We start from the raw sequence: 20775 nt of genomic DNA on the forward strand, positions 1-20775 counted from the left end.
GATAACCTCTTTGTATTTATAAGTCGGATTATGTAAATAAAGATGATTTTTTGTCGTCTTCAGAGAGAACGCTTGAGCCGTCACGTTTTTGTCAGTTATGAGTGAGCTGCTTGTACTAACAAAACCAATAAAGGATCGGAGAAGAACACAACATAACGAGTGAACATAATTAACGCAATTTGACACCAAAGAAACATTTTCATTACAAAGAAGCAAAGACACCAGAAAAGTTCAAAAACATAAATAAGTTTTTAAAACATCTAAACTCCTCCTTTATTGCAACCCCTTCCACATCAGAAGGATCAAGGGAAATTTTCTTACCTTGCACTTAAGCATCTACGGTTTCAGCTGAATCAGCAGCTGCTAACACCAGCTCCGGGCTTAGGTCTCCGACATAGGTTCCATCCAAAGCATTGGGCTGTCCCAAAGCTTTCAGTGCGAGGTGTCCCGCCTTCTGTCCCGATATCATCATAGCTCCAAAGGTTGGTCCCTGCATCACCAATTCATCAACTCAGAACATGATCTTAAAATTATGGATATTACTATTATTATTATTATTTTATTATTATTTTTTTGAACTAATTATTTAACATCCATTATTTTTATTTTTTTAAACTATGGATATTAGATCATAAATTAGTCAAGGAAAGGGACAAACTCACCATTCTTGGTGCGCCATCAATCTCTGCAACTTCCATACCGGTCACAATCATACCAGGAACAACCTCCCTGGTCAATCTCACAATCGCATCTTCAGCCGTGTTCATGTCGAGAGCTTTCATCCCAGGAACATGGTCGATCAACCCAATGCTCTTCAGCCTCTTCACACCAGTGGCTCCAAAGGGACCGTCGTGACCGCACGAGCTGACAACAATCTTGGCTTCCATGACGTTTGGGTCCATGCAAGACTGTGTGTCGTGGTTCATCGACACAAGAGCCCAGTTAGTCACCACACCACCGACTCTGTTTCCTTTCACAATCAGATCCTCGGCTGCGACGGCGTTGAAGAGCTTGACGTTGGGACGAGCCAAAAGCTTGCTCATGATGGTGGACGTGAAGAGAGCAGCGTGCTTGATAACGACGTAGTTGTCTTGCTCATCGTAAGGTACACCAATCTCATCAAGGAACAAGTGAGCTGGTTTGCGCACAATCTGTCAAATACGAATACACAATTTTCAGAAAATCTGGCATTTTGAGTTTTGGTTTTCAATTCTAGAGATATACGATCCATCCATCCATTCGTTCTTTATAAAATTCGGTGGTTTTAATTTGATTATTTTTGTTTTCGGTCCGGATTTGAGAACGGTTAATATCCGAGAAAATTTTCAGGTTTAATTTGGTTTTCTGGATAATTTCGGTTAATTGGATAAATTTTATGGATAATTTTTAATTTCTTAAAAAAAAATTGGGTAATTCAAAATTTTCGAATAAAATATAGTTTGGATCATTTGAAATATTTTGGACAAAAAAACATTTGGATAATTCATTTTTGGAATAAATAATTATTATTAGGATATTTGGTTATTGCAAAACTAAATATAATTAGTATTTTTAGATATGTAAACTATATTCTAAAATTTGGATATCTATTGTTCGGTTCTGGTTCAAAAAAGTTCTGGTTCGGCTTTTCGGTTCCAGAAATAAAAGATCCATGCATAAAATTCTGTTCGGTTTGGATTCCCATTTTTCGGTTTGATACAGTACGGCTCATTGTTCCAAGTTAATGTGTTAACTCTTAAGAGAGAGAGAGAGCATTACCATGGCGGAGAAAAGCTGACCACCGAGCCACGCGCCACCACCGGGACTGACAGATTGTTCGATGATTGCGACCTGAACGTTAGGGTTCTTGCTGATCTCGTAAGCGCATGATAAACCAGCGGACCCAGCGCCAACAACGACAACATCAGTCTCGGCGTATGTGATCATATCCGTCATGTACCTCCTCGTCATCTCGCGAGACACGATCGACTCCTTGATCGGAGCGAAAGTGAAGGCGTTCAGATCGTAACCAGCAGTGGCGCGAACAGAGACGGTAGAGAAAGATCGTGGTTTGAGACCGACGGAGACAGGTGAGGCGGAGATGGATGAGCCATGGAAAGAGGAGTCGAAAAGTCTCTGAGGCTTGGTGGAAGAGAGGGAGAGAGTAGAAGTAACAGCCGCCATTTGAGAGAGTGTTTAGGTTTTGTGTGATGATGATGGCTTTAAATTAGAAGAAGAGATATCTGGAGAGTCAGAGATAAGGAATGAATGGTCCGCGTGGTTTTTGTATTCAAGTACAGTTTATGGTTATAAAATATCAGGAAGCTTTTGTCTGGACGTACGTGTTACCATTTGCTATGAGTGTGTGGTGACACGAACACAAGAAAGTGAAATATCTTTGTACGATAGATATGGATTTGGATTTTACTTGTGGAAAAGACAGTTCGTTATTTATGGTGTCCATGTAAGGAATGTGATTTCAATATATTCTTTACATGACAAGGAAGAGTATATATACTAGAACACATGCGCTACTAGGTTAAGCTATTAACAATAGTTTCCTATATTACAGGGATTGAGATCCGAAACTTAAATGGAAGAGATATCATATTCTTAACACGCCCCTCAAGATGGAGGGGCTGAAGCAACTCCAATCTTGTCTCTTAGTTCAAGGAATCGAGCGCGAGGTAGTGGCTTTGTCAAGACATCAGCGAGTTGGTCTCTTGTGTTGACATGAGAGACACGCAGAGCTCCTTGTTGTACCTGTCCTCTTACGAAGTGATAGTCGAGGGCAATGTGCTTCATACGAGAGTGAAAAACTGGGTTCGCACAAAGGAATGTCGCACCAATATTGTCGCACTAGAGGAATGGAGGGGTTGGGACTTGGACGCCAAGGTTAGTGAGCACATTACAAATCCAAGCGAGCTCAGCCGCAGCGTTTGCAACAGCCCTATACTCGGCCTCGGTAGAGGAACGCGCGACTCCATTTTGTTTCTTGGAGCTCCATGAAATGGGATGTTTCCCAAGGTATACTATGTAAGAGTTTGTTGAGACGTAGTCATCGGCATCCCCAGCCCAATCAGCGTCTGAGTACGCTTGCAGAAGAGGTTTGTTGTTGGCGCTGTAGTAGACTACATGAGTAGGGGTACCTGCAAGGTATCTTAACACTCTCTTGGCGGCTTGCCAGTGATCTTCTGTCGGACAGTGCATAAACGGAGATAGCCGGTTGACTGCAAAGGCAATGTCCAGACGTGTGAACTGAAGATATTGCAGACCTCCAATGAGCTGGCGATATTTTGTGGGGTTGGTTAGCGGTGTGCCGGTTTTGAGCGTAAGCTTTGTCGACGACGCCATAGGGGTGCTTACCGGTTTCGCATTGATCATATCGTGTTTATGGAGCAGGTCAAGGATGTATTTGCGCTGAGAGAGGTGGAGGCCATGTGGTGTCCGGTTTTGCTTTGTGAGATACTTCTCAATCTTCCCACGAAGGATATGATCAAGGCTAGCCTGTTATGTCGCAGATGGAGAGATCTTTGGCAATCTGTTCTTGGATTGGATTTGGAGTTTAATAGCTCCACAGATTTTGATAAATACGGTTTCTTCAACAGATTTATAGATGTGAAGAGGGACGTGTGCTTACAAAGAATTAAGCTACGGTATGCTAGATGTAAGGAATGTAATTTCAATCTGTGCTTTACATGACAAGGAAGAGTATATATACTAGAGCACATGCGCTACTAGGTTAAGCTATTAATAATAGTTTCCTATATTACAGGGATTGAGATCCGAAACTTAAATGGAAGAGATATCATATTCTTAACACGCCCCCTCAAGATGGAGGGGCTGAAGCAACTCCAATCTTGTCTCTTAGTTCAAGGAATCGAGCGCGAGGTAGTGGCTTTGTCAAGGCATCAGCGAGTTGATCTCTTGTGTTGACATGAGAGACACGCAGAGCTCCTTGTTGTACCTGTCCTCTTACGAAGTGATAGTCGAGGGCAATGTGCTTCATACGAGAGTGGAAAACTGGGTTCGCACAAAGGAATGTCGCACCAATATTGTCGCAGTAGAGGAATGGAGGGGTTGGGACTTGGACGCCAAGGTCAGTGAGCACATTACAAATCCAAGCGAGTTCAGCCGCAGCGTTTGCAACAGCCCTATACTCGGCCTCGGTAGAGGAACGCGCGACTCCATTTTGTTTCTTGGAGCTCCATGAAATGGGATGTTTCCCAAGGTATACTATGTAAGAGTTTGTTGAGACGTAGTCATCGGCATCCCCAGCCCAATCAGCGTCTGAGTACGCTTGCAGAAGAGGTTTGTTGTTGGCGCTGTAGTAGACTACATGAGTAGGGGTACCTGCAAGGTATCTTAACACTCTTTTGGCGGCTTGCCAGTGATCTTCTGTCGGACAGTGCATAAACGGAGATAGCCGGTTGACTGCAAAGGCAATGTCCAGACGTGTGAACTGAAGATATTGCAGACCTCCAATGAGCTGGCGATATTTTGTGGGGTTGGTTAGCGGTGTGCCGGTTTTGAGCGTAAGCTTTGTCGACGACGCCATAGGGGTGCTTACCGGTTTCGCATTGATCATATCGTGTTTATGGAGCAGGTCAAGGATGTATTTGCGCTGAGAGAGGTGGAGGCCATGTGGTGTCCGGTGTGCCTCGGGTTAATCATGGTCTTAAATACGTATACTTCAAAATAAATCCGTTGTCAGCTCGTATACTTCAAAATGAGTCATGAAAGGACAAGAATACTTATAAATAAAATAAATCCGTTGTCAGCTGCTCATAAAATTCTGGAAAAGATGACAACATTCTGCAATTGATGGCGTTCCTTAGGAAATGATCATATGAGAGAGCTTATGTTTAGTTTTCTTTCTTTCTTTAAGCTAACGAAAATAGTTACATTATTACATATATTGCTTCCAAGTGATGAATTTTTATGTGATATTATATTTGCTTCATGTAGTTTTTAGTGACTTCTTATGTCAAATGATGTAATTTATTGTTCCCTACGTTCTTGTTTAATCGTTGTTTCGCATTGAATTTGAATGGAGAAGAATCGCAAACAGTAGGCAGGGGCAATGACAAATATCTTTTTGGTACACACAACTATACATATATGGCTTGAGATTGCGAAAACCAACCATATGCAATCATGGCTTAGACACAAGACAGAGATTTCTTCCTTCCCTTCATTCCCATACGACCCCAAACCTCTTTACATAAGAATACTTCTAAAACGTAAAATTAAGAGAATGACTAGAGACATTGTGTGAAAGACATCAACTCAAGTTTAAAAAAAGAAAACAACAAGCTCAAGAATGAGAAAGTTAGAGGGAAGCCAGACCAAGAGTAACCTTGTGGATCATTTCCGCAATATCTTTTGAGGTAAAACACAGCTCTGATATAAGTGACTTGAAGTTGTGGAAATCAAACCAAAACACAGAGAGTAACGCCTATTCGGAAGAGATTTCCTCTTTCTCTTCATGCCAGATACTTGAACCAGAGACACTTGTATTTCTCTACATTAAGATACATCTAATACGTAATTATCTTTAAACCGAGTTGTGAATCTTAAATATTTAACCCATACAACTAGTTTAAAATATAGAAATAGAAAAAGTAAAGTAATGAAATTCTTCATGTAAGACTAGCGCACGTCACGGAAAATAAAATAATAAAAAGAATAGCCCACGTCGTAGCAGCTTTGGTGGATTTTGATTGGGTTAGCATTTAGGGTAGAATGAAATGATGAATTTAAAAATAAGCTAACTTGGTTCAGACTCGGTTAAACCAACAAAACATAAACACCAAAAGTCTCTGTTGAGTTTCAATGAATATATGGAAGGTTTGTTTGGTTTAATTATTGGTATAACAAACATTTAACAATTATTAATTCTATATAAATAAATAACAGGGAAAGAGACGTGCAAGGTGAGAGTCGCTGTCCCTCTCTGTAGTAAATACAAAGACGATACGTAAAAGACATGTTAATCCTCTTGATATTGGGTTTTTCATTTTTTTTAAAAAAAAAGAAGAAGAAAAAACCAATTAAATGAAAATAGAAAGAGGTTTGGTCTCTTCTCCTAAAATATTTTCCCCTTTCTTGTTCCTAAACGTTTCCTAATTTGATTCCTCCATCCGGACACGCTAAATCCTTTTCTTTCTGGGTTTCTCAATTTCATTTTCTTTCTCAATTTTCCATTAAAAAAACACAAAATTTCTGCTTCCTTAACGATTCAGCTTAACTACTCACAGTTCGATCGCTGATTCTTTCCTCAGGGTTTTTCAAAAATTCAATTTCTTTGCTTTGATCAAAGCTTTAATCTTCACAAAAATCAGAAAATTGGAAGCAATCTCAGGCGTATAGATATTGAATTGGACAAGGGTAACGAGTTATGAGGAAAAACGGCGACGTTTCTCCGAAGCCGACAACTTCCGACGGAGGAGTTGTGTCTCGATCAGCTCGGACCTCGTTCCGTGCTCTGTTTCGTGTCATTTCCTCTGGCGCCTCCACCGTCGCTCGCTCCGCCGCATCCGCCGCTTCTTCCGCCGTTAACCGTGACGTTGAATCTCTTCACGATCAGGTTAAAAAAAATAAATTGCAAATTAAGCAACTTTATCTGTGTTGTTATCCAAAGTTATATAATGGGTTTGCTTCATTTGTTTTAAAAGCTTTTAAAAGATTGGACCTTTTAGGTTGTGGGCTATTTTGCTTTCTCGAAATCTTGGTACTTTTTTTTTGATGCAAAAATTGGAACTTTACCTGTGATGTTTGTCAAAGTTAGGAGCTTTCTATAATGGGTTTGTTTCATTTGTTTTAAAAGCTTTAAAAAGATCGAACCTTTATAAGGTTGTGGAGTGTTCTGTTTTATTGAAAAGTTGGATTTTTTATTTAGGTACTATGGGCGGGTTTTGATAAGCTGGAGAAAGAAGACGGCGACACACGGAGAGTTCTCTTACTTGCGTTTCACTCCGGTTTCCAAATTTGGGATGTTGAAGAAACGGATAACGTTCATGTTATTGTCTCTTCCCACGATGGACAAGCGTCATTCATGCAAATGCTACCAAACCCTATAACATCGGAGGAGTTTGACGATAGGTTCTCCGAGAGCCGTCCGCTTTTGGCTGTCTGTGGTGACAGTTCTTGGGAAGAGCAGAGCGTTTCCGACAGCCCTGGAAGCGAAGCCGTAGTGGTTCCTACGAACGTGCATGTGTACTCGTTAAAGTCTCAGTCTTATGTCCATACGTTGAGGTTCCGGTCTGTTATCTATACCGTTAGGTGTAGTTCTCGGATTGTTGCTGTCCTACAAGCATCTCAGGTTCGAGTTTTGTCCTATTCTGTCTGATTCTGTTTTTTGTGATTTGTAACTAACAAGTGCCATTGAACTTTGTTAGATACATTGTTTTGACGCTAAGACATTGGTGAAGGAGTACATGATTGTCACTAACTCAATAGCCTATGGCTCCTTGGGTGTTGGATACGGTCCTCTCGCCGTTGGTCCACGGTGGATTGCTTATAGCGGAAGCCGTGTCGCTGACTCAACTTCCACGCTTTTCAATCCGGAACTCATCACACTGTCATCGTCACCGAGTGTTGCGCAGTTTGCAAGAGAATCTAGCAGGCAGATCGCTTCTGGGATCGTGACTCTTGGTGACAAAGGGTACAAGTCGTTCTCTAGGTACTGCTCGGAGGTTCTGCCTAATCCGTATATTCCTGGTTTGAAAGGCATTGGTGTTGCTAATGACAATGTGGTAGACGCAGATAGCGTAGGAATGGTATATACTCCAAATCCTCCTCTATTTAATATTACATTGATCTGTGCTTTATATATGTTGTGGTGTGTATGCAGGTTATAATCAAAGATATTATAAGCAAAAGCGTTATAACGCAGTTTAAGGCACACAAGAGTCCTATTTCAGCTTTGAGCTTTGATCCAAGCGGCATGCTTTTGGTGACTGCTTCCATTCAGGGACACAATATTAATGTCTTCAGGATAATGCCGAGAGCCTCTACAAGTGCAAGTAGTGATGCGTCTTTTGTGCATCTGTTCAGACTCCAGCGTGGATTTACTAATGCGGTAAGTAAGACATCAGTTTGAGATTAGACCTTACCTATTGATTAGGATTAGGATTAATCTGAAGGAGGTTTCTATTTCAGGTGATTCAAGACATCAGTTTCAGCAATGACAGCAGTTTGATAGCCATTAGCTCTTCAAGAGGGACAAGTCATCTGTTTGAGATTAATCCCGACGGAGAAGTAAACGCTCCTATTCCTCTATCAGCGGTTAATAGGATAAGAAGTGGAAACATCAGCGGATGGATGGGAACAATGAGCGGTGCTGCAGCTGCAGCAGCTGGAATGGTTGGAGGCTCTCTTCCTGGTGCAACCGCATCAGCTTTCTGTTACTCCGTTGAACAGAATAAGAACAACCTCCTCTATGGCTCTTCTCCTGCTTCTGATAATAGCTTAAAGAGGAATCTTCTGGTGTTTGCTCCTTCTGGATGTATGACTCAGTATGCGTTAAAGGCAAATCAGGTTGGGGATGGTGGTCATGAGATGGCAGGGTTTGATTTTGAGTCTGGTTCAGAGACTGAAGGGAAAGTGGCGGTTGAGCCAATAAGAAGGTGGTCCATGATCCAGAACCAATCTAGAAGAGAGATGCAAGATCAACACAGTGATGTATATGGAGGTGGGGCAAGTTCGGATTCTAAGAGTAAAGTGTTTCCGGAGATCGTTAGGAAGCAGAGTGCTGATGAGTCTTGGAAAGTTACTAAGAGAGGAAAGGCTCGTGTGGAGGATAAGCATCAGATGTACATGTCTGAAGCAGAACTGCAAATGTATGAGCCAACTCAGTTACCATTATGGGGAAGGAGAAATGTAAAACTCTCTTCCTTTTGTTTCTTGAGAGAGATAATGATCTTAATGTGTTGTGTGTGGATGTGTCTAATTCTTTGTGTTTTGCACAAAACAGTTTAGGTTTAAAGAGTGGGTGTTGGATGTGGATGAAGAGAGTAATGGCGGTGGAGGAGGGGAGATGGAGATTGAAGGAATCCAAACAAGAACGGTTGAAGCAAGGACAAGAGGTTTGGTTCCAGTGTGGGGTTATCTCCAGTCTTCAAAACCCCAACAAGTGATGAGAGAGTGAGTTTCTGGAATCTACTTACTCTCACTACTACTATTTTCTCTTGACGCTAACACTATGCCACAGATCATTCCAGAGTTCAAGGAACACTACACAAGGTGATCAGGTGACTCCTCTAGAGGGTCATGGAACAGAGACCGAGTTCGGAGTTGTACATGGCAAGGAAGAGAACTTGAGATCAGAAGAAGAGAGCGTGAGGTCTGAAGAAGGGAGCTCGATATCAGAAGAAGAGACCTAAAGCACGCCTGGAGATAATGAAGGTATTGCAAAGGAGTTGGAATAGAAGGTGATGTTGTTATTCGTTTATTTATTTCACCACAAATTCAGCTTCAAGTTCAACATACAGATTTTAGCAAAAAAAAAAAGTTCAACATACAGAAAGACCAAACATAACTGTGGAAAAATTGTATAGAAAAAGGAAAAGAAAAAAAAATTGACATATTGTTTAGATGTAAATAGGAATATACTTTTCTTTTTGTTACGGATGCCCTACACTGTTTACTGCACACTGGAACAAGTTTGAACATAAAGAAAAGTTTCTACCACTTACAAATGTGTTCAAAACATGTTTTAGAGAAAATCTACATTATATTATGCAATTTAACTCAATTTTGGAGAATAATCTTCTTTCAATTGTATGCATGTGACTTATTAGATTTTATTAGGTAGGTAACCTAAGAGTTTTACTGATACGTCCAGGGCCGGCTTAACTTTTCGTTGGGTCCAAGGACAATGTTTTTTCTGTATGAATTATAGATGATAAAAAAAATTATGGGCCCTTGTTAAAAAAATAATTGGCAGACCCTTTTATAGTTAAATTTTATTAGTTTTAGGGTGGGTCCCGGCCGGATGCACTGTTTGCCCTCCCTCCTAAACCGGCCCTGATTACGCCCAAGGAATGGTACAATGAATTATTTTTAAAGAACAGAATTGCAGATTTTCAAAATGACATAGAAGCTAGGCGGACATGTTTGTTTATCAACGGTTTAAGCTGCCTAAATGAGTGTTAAGGAAGGTTAATCTTCTTAAAATGATTGTCTAATGCGCCAGTACGCAAGAATAGGTCCGTAAACATGGAGCAATATTGTTGCGTTACTTTTTGGTCAGAAACGCGACTGTTGGCACGCTCGTCTCGGGATGGGGTTTGGAATAGTACAGACTATACAGTAGAATCTTTGTCAACTTTTTCATTAATAAATTTAGACACCGGTATTAAAACCCTAACCACATGAAAAACTAACTGGGAGATGTTCTTTGGACAGGATAGATTCATTGCTTCGAGCAAAAGGTATTTGTCAATGTTATTCGAGTGAATATTGCAACTACACACACTAAGAGTTGTTGATTCCTTTTTTTTTTTGTGCAACAAGAGTTGTTGATTCCTATAAAGATACTTCTTGGGGTTGTAGACCTACTCAATTTACGTTGAAAATGTCAATTTGTTCAATATTGGTTTCGTACTGAGAGTTGTTTTTGGTTTTTCTGTAGATTGAGGTTGATATAGATGACTACATCATATATAGGCGTGGGAATATTATCCGATATCTAATCCGTACCTGAACCAAGAACAGAAAATTCCAAACCGAATTAATAAAATAGGCAAACTGATATTAAATTAGGAGAGTGGATATCCGAACCCAAACGGATATCCACAGATAACCAAACATATGTATAATTAACCTTATTTTTTCTTGTTTACTTATCTCATTTTATTTAAATATTTATATTGATACTATGCATACTTTGAAATCATATAAGATACATATAATTATGGACAAAATAATTTGAAACTCACCTAAAATGCATGTCAAGATTTTTGTTTCATGCATTAACAAAATTACATCTAAAATTAAAAAACAACCGAATTAATGTTTTTTATTTTTAAAATGTTATCTCCAAATCTATTATTCATTTAATCTATTAAAAATATAAGTTATATTTTTAAATACAAGAAACTTAAGAAATAAAGAATTTAATTATTTTTTAAAATATCTAAATATCCGAATCTGATTCGAAATAACGAATCCGAACTAAAAATAATCAATCTGAAGTACATGAATACCCGAACGGATTCTGTACTCCTATACCGAGATACTTGAAAATTTGAAATACCGATGCGAACCCAAACGTGTATCTGAACTTCCACTCCTAATCATATCCGTCGGAAAGAAACCATCGTAGATCTTAAGTTTGAAACTCAAGATCATGAGCTGGTTTCAAGAACTCAAGCTTGATTATGCATTTTTGTTGGTTGTTAAAAAAAACAGTTTTTAATGGAAGAAAAACGAAAGATTCCTATCAAGGTATTTGATAATAATAATAAAGCGTTTGAAATGATCTTTGGCATATGGCAATATGGCATGGCCCCTTTCTTCAACATGCATATCGTGAGAAAATCTCCAAAACGTACATTTTTTTCGAAACATGTGAGTAAACAAATTCTTTAATTCCAACATTCCTTTCCTATTCGCATTGGCTTAATGTGACAAACAGCAAAAGATTCTGTTTTCCTCATCCCGGGAAATAACAATTGAAGAAATATCCAACAAAGAAAGTACCACCGCCATGACCAATTCTGCTGTGAGACCACATGTTCTTGAAAGAAAAATACGATCAAGTAGAACTTCTTAGGATAATCATTTTTCACGTTTTAATTACCAGTAGCTAATAACTAAGTTAAGAAGAACATTAATACTAGCACGTTTAGACACATTTGCAAATTAGGAGATAGTAAAAGGGCAAGAGCATTCCGATAGGCTATCTGCCAGGATGGCTCTTTTCACGGTTCTCTTATGAGTTTATTCTTCACTTTGCGAAAGTTGGCTCTCACAAGGCTGACTTCCACGATGGTTTACACCAGGGTGGGGACGCATTGTTTCTCATGGGTCGCTTAGAAAGAACATTCTTCTTCATTGACAAGAGTCCTGACACATCAGTTTTCAACATCTGCATGGATAGATAGAGAGAGAATTATGTTCGGTCTTTTGCATTGAAATTTAGATGTAATTAGAAAAAGAAAAAAAGAATTTCCACAGCCTTTACCTCATCAGGTAGTGGAACAGAGGTGTGTGCTCCATGCTCCAATATAGCAAGCACAAGTTTCATTGAAGCTACAGCTTCATGAACACATCTGCCACGAGATTTCGGTATTTCGTATCCCAAAACAGACTTGCACAGATGATCTAAAGAGGGCCTTGGAAGCTTTCCGATACAAGGAGAGATATCATACTTGAACAGTAGAGAGGTATCGATAACTCTTGCATGATCCATCTTTAAAGCTGATTTGAGTAAAGTCACAAGTCAGTACACACTAATAAAAGGTGGAAAAGAAGAGAAGAAAGATGTATTGTACCTTTGAGATCCTTGTTCAAAAGGTGACCGACCATTATAGTTCCCGTGGGTAATAATCCCAGCAATTTTTCCTGAGCAAAATGATACACAAGATGATGATGACCGGCAAAAAAAAAAAAAAACGAAAAAAACTAACAAAAAACTGGAAAAAAGTCTACTACCTACCTGTATATCTGACAAAGGAGTAGCATTTGATAAATGAAGAACACGAGAATCGAGTCCGGTAATGCTAGTCCTGTAGTTGATAACAGGCTGATTTGGTTCGACAAGCACATCAAGAATCACCTAGTTGATTTGATGAATTATTATTAGTACTATCTGATTAGAGGAAGGAAAGGATTCTCAAGAATAATAATAATTAAAAAAAAAAAAAAAAAACTGAAGAAACCTTGAGATTGCGGTCAACAGCAGCAACTCTAACAGCAGCTTCAGTGTTATCTAGACAGAGAACCTTCTCGCAACAAACGGCAATCATCTCGGTTTTGGTAATATCAAAAGGCTTCCCTGAGCGGAAAGAATAGGAAATAATTGGTGCGAAACGGCTAATAGGTACACGAAGTGGGCTCCCTATGATCCCCGTAAGGACCCAGTCCTTGGAGTTATACGGGATCAAAAAGTCGAATGGGTACTCGTCATGTGTAAGAGTCTTTCGAACTAATCTCTGCAAGTAAATATAAATAGAGAGAGAGAGAGAGAGAGAGAGAGAGAGAGTTGATGAAAACGAATTCAAAAAAGGAAAAAAAAAAAAACTCCAGAACAAAGAAGACAACAAACCTGCTCAGCTGTCTCGTTCGGGTATTTGTATGAGTAGTCGCAAACCTGGGGACGGCTGGGATTCAAAAGCAAAGCCAATTTCTGGAAACAAAGAAAAAGAAAAACAATTTCAAGTCGGTCCACACAACAAAAAAAAGGAGTAATTTGAATAAACAATTGTACCCTGGAATCGTCTTTCTTGTTGATTGAAGTAAGGAACTGGATCAAGGCAGGGTCTGGTCGTGAATTGGGATCAAAGCATATATCTGCGCTTCTTGGGTCGTAAAATTTTAGAAATTCATTCCATGTTCCGTGCTCCCCTGACAAACCCATACGTATAGCTGTCAAATGGTCCGTCCATGGTCCAAATGGGCATGACCAGTTGGACCATTTCACTTTTGGGCACTAATGGGTGGTCCATAACAATGGTCCAAACAAATGTCCAAAACCAATAGAGACCATGTCCAAATGGGCATGTCCATGGACACCCAATAAAATTTATAATTATTAGTCAAGATCTTATTTCTAAAATTTTGAAATTATGTTTACTTTCCAAAATTATAAAAATATTTTTTTCTCTGTCAAAAATGTAAAACTATGTTTTTCTTTCAAATTCGAGAATTTTCATTTTTCAGTCGAAACCGAGAAATTACGTTTTCCCGCCAAAACCAGAAATTCTTTTTCCCGCCAAAACCGAAAATTACGTTTTCCCGCAAAAACCGAGAAATTACGCTTTTCCACCGAAACCGAAAAATTGTGTTTTCCCGCCAAAACCGAAAATTGTGTTTCTCCGCCAAAACCGAAAAATTGCGATTTCCCACCGAAACCGAGAAATTGCGTTTTCCCGCCCAAACCGAGAAATTGCGATTTCCCGCCAAAACCGAAAAATTGCGATTTCCCACCGAAACCGAAAAATTGCGTTTTCCCGCCCAAACCGAGAAATTGCGTTTTCCCGCCAAACTAATGAAATACATTTTTCCATCAAAATTGTGAAATTATGTTTTCCGTCAAAATCGTAAATTTTTTTACTTTAACGATAAAACTATTGTTTTGGGTTAAATTGCAAAGTTATGTTTTCTTTTGTTAAACTCATAAACATGTTTTAGGAAGTCCATGGACACCCATTGTCCATTTAGTCTTTGCCCAATTGGACCATGTACCAATTGGTCTTTTGTCCAGTTGGACCATTTATTAATTGGACACGTCCATAGCCCGTCCAAAATGAATTGGACTGGGCTAGCCCATGGTCAGCCCGCCCAATTGACACCTCTACAAGAATAGGTCCGTAAACATGGAACAATATTGTTGCATTACTTTTTGGTCAGAAACGCGACTGTTGACACGCTCGTTTCGGGATGGGCTTTGGAATAATACAGACTATACAGTGGAATCTTTTTGTCAACTTTTTCATTAATAAATTTAAACACCGGTATTAAGACCCTAACCACATGAAAAACTAATCGGGAGATGCTCTTTGGAAACGATAGATTCATTGATTCGAGCAAACAGTATTTGTCAATGTCATTCGAGTAAATCTTGCAACTACACACATGGAGAGTTGTTGATTCCTATAAAGCTACTTTTTGGGGGTTATAATCCTACTCAATTAACATTGAAAAAACCTACTCAATTACTCTCTCCGTTTCATAATACTTGATGTTTTGTAATAGTACACAAAGATTAAGAAAATTATATTTTCCTAGAAAAATATTTTAAAGATATAATTTTAAAATCAGTTAACCAATTATAAAAAAGACGGTAAAATCTAATTGGTTGAACAGTTTTCAATAAAGTTAAAGTTAATCTTAAAATCTCAAAACTTCCTTAAAATCTCAAAACTTCATGTAAATTGAAACAAAACAAACCTTCTAAAACATCATTTATATTGAAACGGAGGGAGTATCTTATTCATTATATTATATTCCTTTTTATTTCATTGCATTATTGTAATTGTTTTTCTGTCAGCTTTATTTTCTTTTATCAGGTCATTGTTGTACTTTTTTTGCGTTAGATTTTCATGTTTATTAAATATTGTTACGAATGCCCTTTGATTCATGAACATCTTAGCATGTAAGAACTAGAAAGATTTAACACTGTTTACTGCACACTAGAACAAATTTGAACATAAAGAAAAGTTCATCCCACATAAAAATATGTTCAAAACATGAAAAATGCTTTTTAAATGAATATTAAAATATTTTGAGTTTATAGACCCGTACATATTTTAGACAAAATCTACATTATATCATGTAATTTAACTCAGTTTTTAGAATAATTTTTTTCCAATTGGATGCATGTAACTTCTTGGATTTTTACTAGGTAGGTAAACCCAAGAGTTTTACTGATTACGTTGATACGTAGCTATCACGCTCATCATCATGTTTGTTTTCCCCCAAAGCTTTGCTTAATTTTAATTATTTAACATTAAGAAAGAGCTTTATGGTTACTTGTTATCTCTAGAAGATGATGTATTTTCTAAACAAGAATAATAGAACTATATGTGATTAAATTACGAAACAATCTTAAACATGATTCTTGACTAAACTTATTAAGAGTTTGCACAATCAAGTGATTTTTGTCCTAATTGGTGCCTCCATGAATGTTTGAGTTAAACATTATACCACTAATATTATACTTAGGGAAATGAATTACACATTTGTTTCTTTGCTTGTTTCATTTCATACTTTCATCTTTGAGTTTTATCTAAAATCCAACAAGTCAAACCAAAACCATAAACAAATTTAACATTCAATCTTGCACAACAGGACAAACCTACACTACCATACTTTACTGAAAATGATCACATTCCTCTTTTTTCCTAAAAGAAAAATATCATAAAGGATTTAAGTAATCATACAAACTTCATTTTTACTGCAGAAGCCATCAAATGGAGAAAGACAATAAACTCCAAATAACCCCCAGAAATTCCTCAACATCATGATAGATAAACATAGAACACACACACTCTTCTGACAATTGCGCTAAAACTCCTATTGTGTACCTTTTCAATTCCAAAGACACACAAAAAAACATTAAAAAAATACACTAATGTTTTGATAAAAGTTCTAAAAGATAGTTGATGCAAATTTTTATAGTTACCTAGAGTGTGAACCTGACCAAGATCCCAAGAAGCGTTACTCATCTACGATAGAAACACAGGAAAATGAGGAACAATACAATGTTAGTTGTTCTTGATCATAGTACAAAGAGGAGCCATTGAATTGACCAATCAGATAATGTATTGTGATTCATATTGCAGCATGATGAAAATAACAAATCTATCCTACATAATTTTAGTCATTTTTAACTAATCCTATTATACATTTAGATTTCTCCTATATGTTTAATCTTGTGATATGCTGTAATGCGAATTGTTCTAGGACTAACACCAACCGAAGAAGTACTTATCAAACACACAGATTATCTAGGATACCACCTAGCACAATAGCTTTTAGAATAACTTTTATACCAAAAGTAAGATGATAATGATACATTTCAATTAAATTTAACATCTATACAATACTACGATGAATAGAATTATCGATACAGAACCAAGTTTTTTATATGTGATCCATGCTTCTATTGTTTTATTTTCTGTCAAAATTATCTCTGGCTATTGTAGCATTTAGGTAAGAATCAGAGCAAAACAACAACACAAAAAATTATATCACCAAGAGATATGACCAGCATAAAATATTTATGAATATCCACTTTACTAGAACAATTTCACTAATATAATCTTCGACTAGAAGTATGGTACTTGGATAGCATGCTAGCTACAATTATTTTCTGCCTCTTAATAAACCCAACGGAAGAAAAACAAAAAAAAATCCAAAATTACTTAAAAAAAAGCACACATAATGCTCCAAGAAGTACAATAATATGCTTGAGACATGTGATGGTGAAAGAGTTCATAAAAGCAAAGGCAAAGAATAATGCACATCTAAGAAGGTACACATAATCGAGCTGAATGGTGCACATCCTATAATGTACACATAATGAAGCTCAATGGTATCATCGTAGAAGGTACAATGAGACTTGACTACTCAAAACTCACGGTACACATAATGAAAGTAGAAAAAGATGATATAAAAAAGAAATTACGGGACATTGATTTTTCTTTGTATGCCTATATAAATACACACATAGGTCATTACAATTTTACAAACCAACAACATAGTTTTGTTCATATCTCATAATCTTCTCCATATTCTTGCCCACTATTTTTACCATTTATCTTTCAATAAACATAGAATCATATCATGTTTCCCTTTAGGATACATATACTCAGATACTCTTAAAGAGAGAATCAGCTTTTTTTAGATTATCCATTAGATTAAAATATAGAACACAACTGTCAAATACAAATAAACTATCTAATATTCTAACCAACAATACACAAAAAATACAATTAAACTGAAATTACAAAAAATACACATTCAAATAATAATAACGTGTAGTTAATATGGATGAAGATTTGAATTTGAAAAAATAACAAAAACCCATGTCACAAGAAACATTGAAAGAGACGACTTGTCAAATACAAATTTATGACATTTTGGAGTGGAAACCTAACTATTCTCCCAATAATAGAAAACTTTTCATGCTAATAAGATCAAACTACCTAAATTGAGATTAAATCAGTTTTCATGGACAAATTGAAATTTTTGTCAAGAAATCGTAGATTATGTAGCTATTTTTATTACAAAGATTGGATACATGTTTTTCCACAAAAAAATACAATATTGATATGATCTCGATGATAGTAAATAACCAAACAAACTATATGAAACTACAATCTATATAATGATTATTTTGAAAGTTATGAATAGAAAAAACAAGCGGTCAAATCCATCCTGTTTGATCCATCAACCCGTGGATTAAATTATTATTTTTATGTAAATATTTACATTTAATTCGCGGCGGTTAGATTGCAGGATTCACAGAGAATATTAATTATAATAAAATAAATATTTTAATTAGCAATTAACTATTATTATTTTTAAATAAAGAAGAATGTAGATTGTTTATATAAGTTTTGAGTGGTTTAACGAGTAGGCTAATACTATTATTGTTGTCCAAAGGTACACATACCGTGTTCCAAGAAAGTGGACTGAAATTTTTAAAAAGAAAAAAATGTAGAAAAAGATGATGGTTGAAAGAATTTGAGTTTGAAAAAAACAACGGGTTATGAATTTTTTTGGTACACCTCCATAAATACATACATACACCACTTCAATTTACAAACCAAAAACATTAATTCCATTCATCTCTCATCATCATTCTCTCATTATATGTAAGACTGATGTTTAGAGTATGGTGTGCAATTTGTTTAATTTATTTGTGGTATTCAGCAGTCATTATTTAAAAACTGCAGATGACAAATCATTTGAACCACAAATAGTTACATTCAATTAATCATGTTATTAAAAAAACTCAGAAAAGTCATTAAATAATAATAAAAAATTGAACCAACCAATTCCAAGAAAAAAAGTTTTGAGTGGCTGCTAAAAAGTACACATAATGCTCCAAGAATGTACACATAATGCTTGAGACATGTATACGTAATGAGAGTTGATTACTCCTACCAGTGCTCCCAAAATTTACACATAATGCTCCAGGAAAGTGGTTTGAAAATGAAAAATAACGTGGAAAAAGATGACGGCTGAAACAAAAGAATTCATGGGTCATGAAATTATTTTAGTATGTCTATATATATACACACATAGGCCACTACAATTTTACAAACCAACAACAAACTTTTCATATCTAATCATCTTTTCCATAATCTTGTTCATAATATGGACACAGTTGATGAGATTGAAAAAGTAACCGAAATTCTCAGCACAAACTTCATTAAAAAATGACTTTTCAAATCAAAATTATGTCATTAGAGAATAGATGTAATCAAGGATATTGAGACAATTTAGAAGGTAATGTTAATATTTTGAGTGTTTTAACAATTTGATCAATGATTTTATTACTGCTAAAGGTACACATATCATGCGTCAAGAAAGTGGGTTGAAATTTTTAAAAAGAGAAAAAGTGTGGAAAAAGATGATGGTTGAAAGAATTTGATTTTGAAAAGAAATCATAGATTATGAATTTTTTTGTACACCTCTATAAATTCATACATACACTACTTCAATTTACAAACCAACAACATAAATTTCATTCTTATCTGATCATCATTCCCTCATTCTTATTCATTATATGGAAGGAAGTTTGAATTTGAGAAAATAACAGAAATCCATGCCACAAGAATCACTAAAAGACACGACTTGCCAAACTTAAATTTATGCTATTTTAGAGTGGAAGCAAGCTATTTTCCCCATTCTAGAAAACATTTCATGGTAATTAAGATCAAACTACCCAAATTGAGATCAAATCAGTTTTCATTAACAAATTGAGATTCATAGCGAGAAATCGTAGATAATGTAAATATTTACGGTACAAAGATTACATACAAACTTTTTCCAAAAAAAGTTACAATGTTGATATGACCTCGATGATGTTAAATAACCAGAAAACCATATAAACCTACAATATGTAATGTAATAATTATTACGAAAGTAATGAATAGTATAAGGAAGCGGGTTAAATCTGTCCCGCTTGATTCGTCAATCTGTTGATTGAATTATTATATTAAATATGTGATCCACATAAACCACAAATAAAATCACATTTACTTCGCCGCAGTTAACTTGTGGGATTTACAAATATTAATTATAATAAAAATTAATATTTTAATTATAAATTAACTTTTATTTTTTTTAAATAAATGGGAGTACAATAATATGTTTGAGACATGTGATGGTGAGAGAGTTAATAAAATCAAAGGCAAAGAATTGTGCATATACAAGCAGGTACACATAATGAAGCTAAATGATCCACATCATGTAAGGTACACATAATAGAAGGTACACTGAGACTTGATTATTCAAAACTCACGGTACACACTGTGGAAAATGATGATATACAAAATAAATTACGGGACATTGATTTTTTTTGTATGCCTCCATTTCAATTTTACAAAACAACAACATATTTTTGTTCATATCTCATCATCTTCTCCACATTCTTGTTCATTCATGGATGCAGATGATGATATTGTGAAAAGTAACTGAAATTCACGGCATAAACTTCATTAGAAAAAACGTCTTGTCAAACAAAAATTTATGCTATCTTAACATGGAAACAAAATTTTTCTAGGCCAAGTTTATAATAACAATGATAACAACAGTTATTGCTTTTGTCCAAGTTGCGATAGACTTATATGTTGAGATAAATATTGTGGCTTACTAGCATTTATGTGATAGTTAAGTATTGTGTAGTTTAATTTGAGTGTGCTTATGATTATTAAGTATTGTTTGTGTTATTGTGTTAATTTTAGTTATGTGTGTTGTTAGATAATATGATTATGTATTGTAAGGCTATATATGTTTTGTGTATGGATATAGTTCTTATATATATATATATATATATATAAGAATGTGTTTCTTATAATTATGCTAGGCCAAATGTCCAACTTGTAATCGTATGAT

The 20775-nt window shown here is 36.2% G+C and overlaps 3 protein-coding genes across 3 annotated transcripts; 1 reads left to right on the forward strand and 2 right to left on the reverse strand.

Moving 5' to 3' along the window:
* Positions 1 to 144: 144 nt before the first annotated feature.
* On the reverse strand, positions 145 to 2206 carry LOC106335239 (thiamine thiazole synthase, chloroplastic). The gene is made up of 3 exons (XM_013773708.1): positions 1759 to 2206; positions 663 to 1151; positions 145 to 490 (listed from the first exon to the last, which is right to left on the reverse strand). Exons 1-3 carry the CDS (start codon positions 2161 to 2163, stop codon positions 329 to 331), a joined length of 1056 nt encoding a protein of 351 aa, XP_013629162.1. The 5' UTR covers positions 2164 to 2206; the 3' UTR covers positions 145 to 328.
* A 3840-nt stretch (positions 2207 to 6046) lies between these two features.
* LOC106336460 (autophagy-related protein 18f-like) lies at positions 6047 to 9608 on the forward strand. Its single transcript, XM_013775297.1, has 7 exons — positions 6047 to 6568; positions 6881 to 7303; positions 7380 to 7760; positions 7835 to 8062; positions 8143 to 8862; positions 8957 to 9126; positions 9194 to 9608. The coding sequence occupies exons 1-7, from the start codon at positions 6380 to 6382 to the stop codon at positions 9363 to 9365; spliced, it is 2283 nt and encodes a 760-aa protein (XP_013630751.1). The 5' UTR covers positions 6047 to 6379; the 3' UTR covers positions 9366 to 9608.
* A 2127-nt stretch (positions 9609 to 11735) lies between these two features.
* Positions 11736 to 13591, reverse strand: LOC106332087 (small RNA degrading nuclease 2-like). The gene is made up of 7 exons (XM_013770559.1): positions 13415 to 13591; positions 13253 to 13333; positions 12867 to 13139; positions 12644 to 12763; positions 12480 to 12549; positions 12170 to 12405; positions 11736 to 12073 (listed from the first exon to the last, which is right to left on the reverse strand). Exons 1-7 carry the CDS (start codon positions 13562 to 13564, stop codon positions 11954 to 11956), a joined length of 1050 nt encoding a protein of 349 aa, XP_013626013.1. The 5' UTR covers positions 13565 to 13591; the 3' UTR covers positions 11736 to 11953.
* Between the last annotated feature and the right edge of the window lie 7184 nt (positions 13592 to 20775).

Source organism: Brassica oleracea, chromosome C3 (genome assembly GCF_000695525.1).
Source record: "Brassica oleracea var. oleracea cultivar TO1000 chromosome C3, BOL, whole genome shotgun sequence".
In the NCBI taxonomy this organism is placed as follows: domain Eukaryota; kingdom Viridiplantae; phylum Streptophyta; class Magnoliopsida; order Brassicales; family Brassicaceae; genus Brassica; species Brassica oleracea.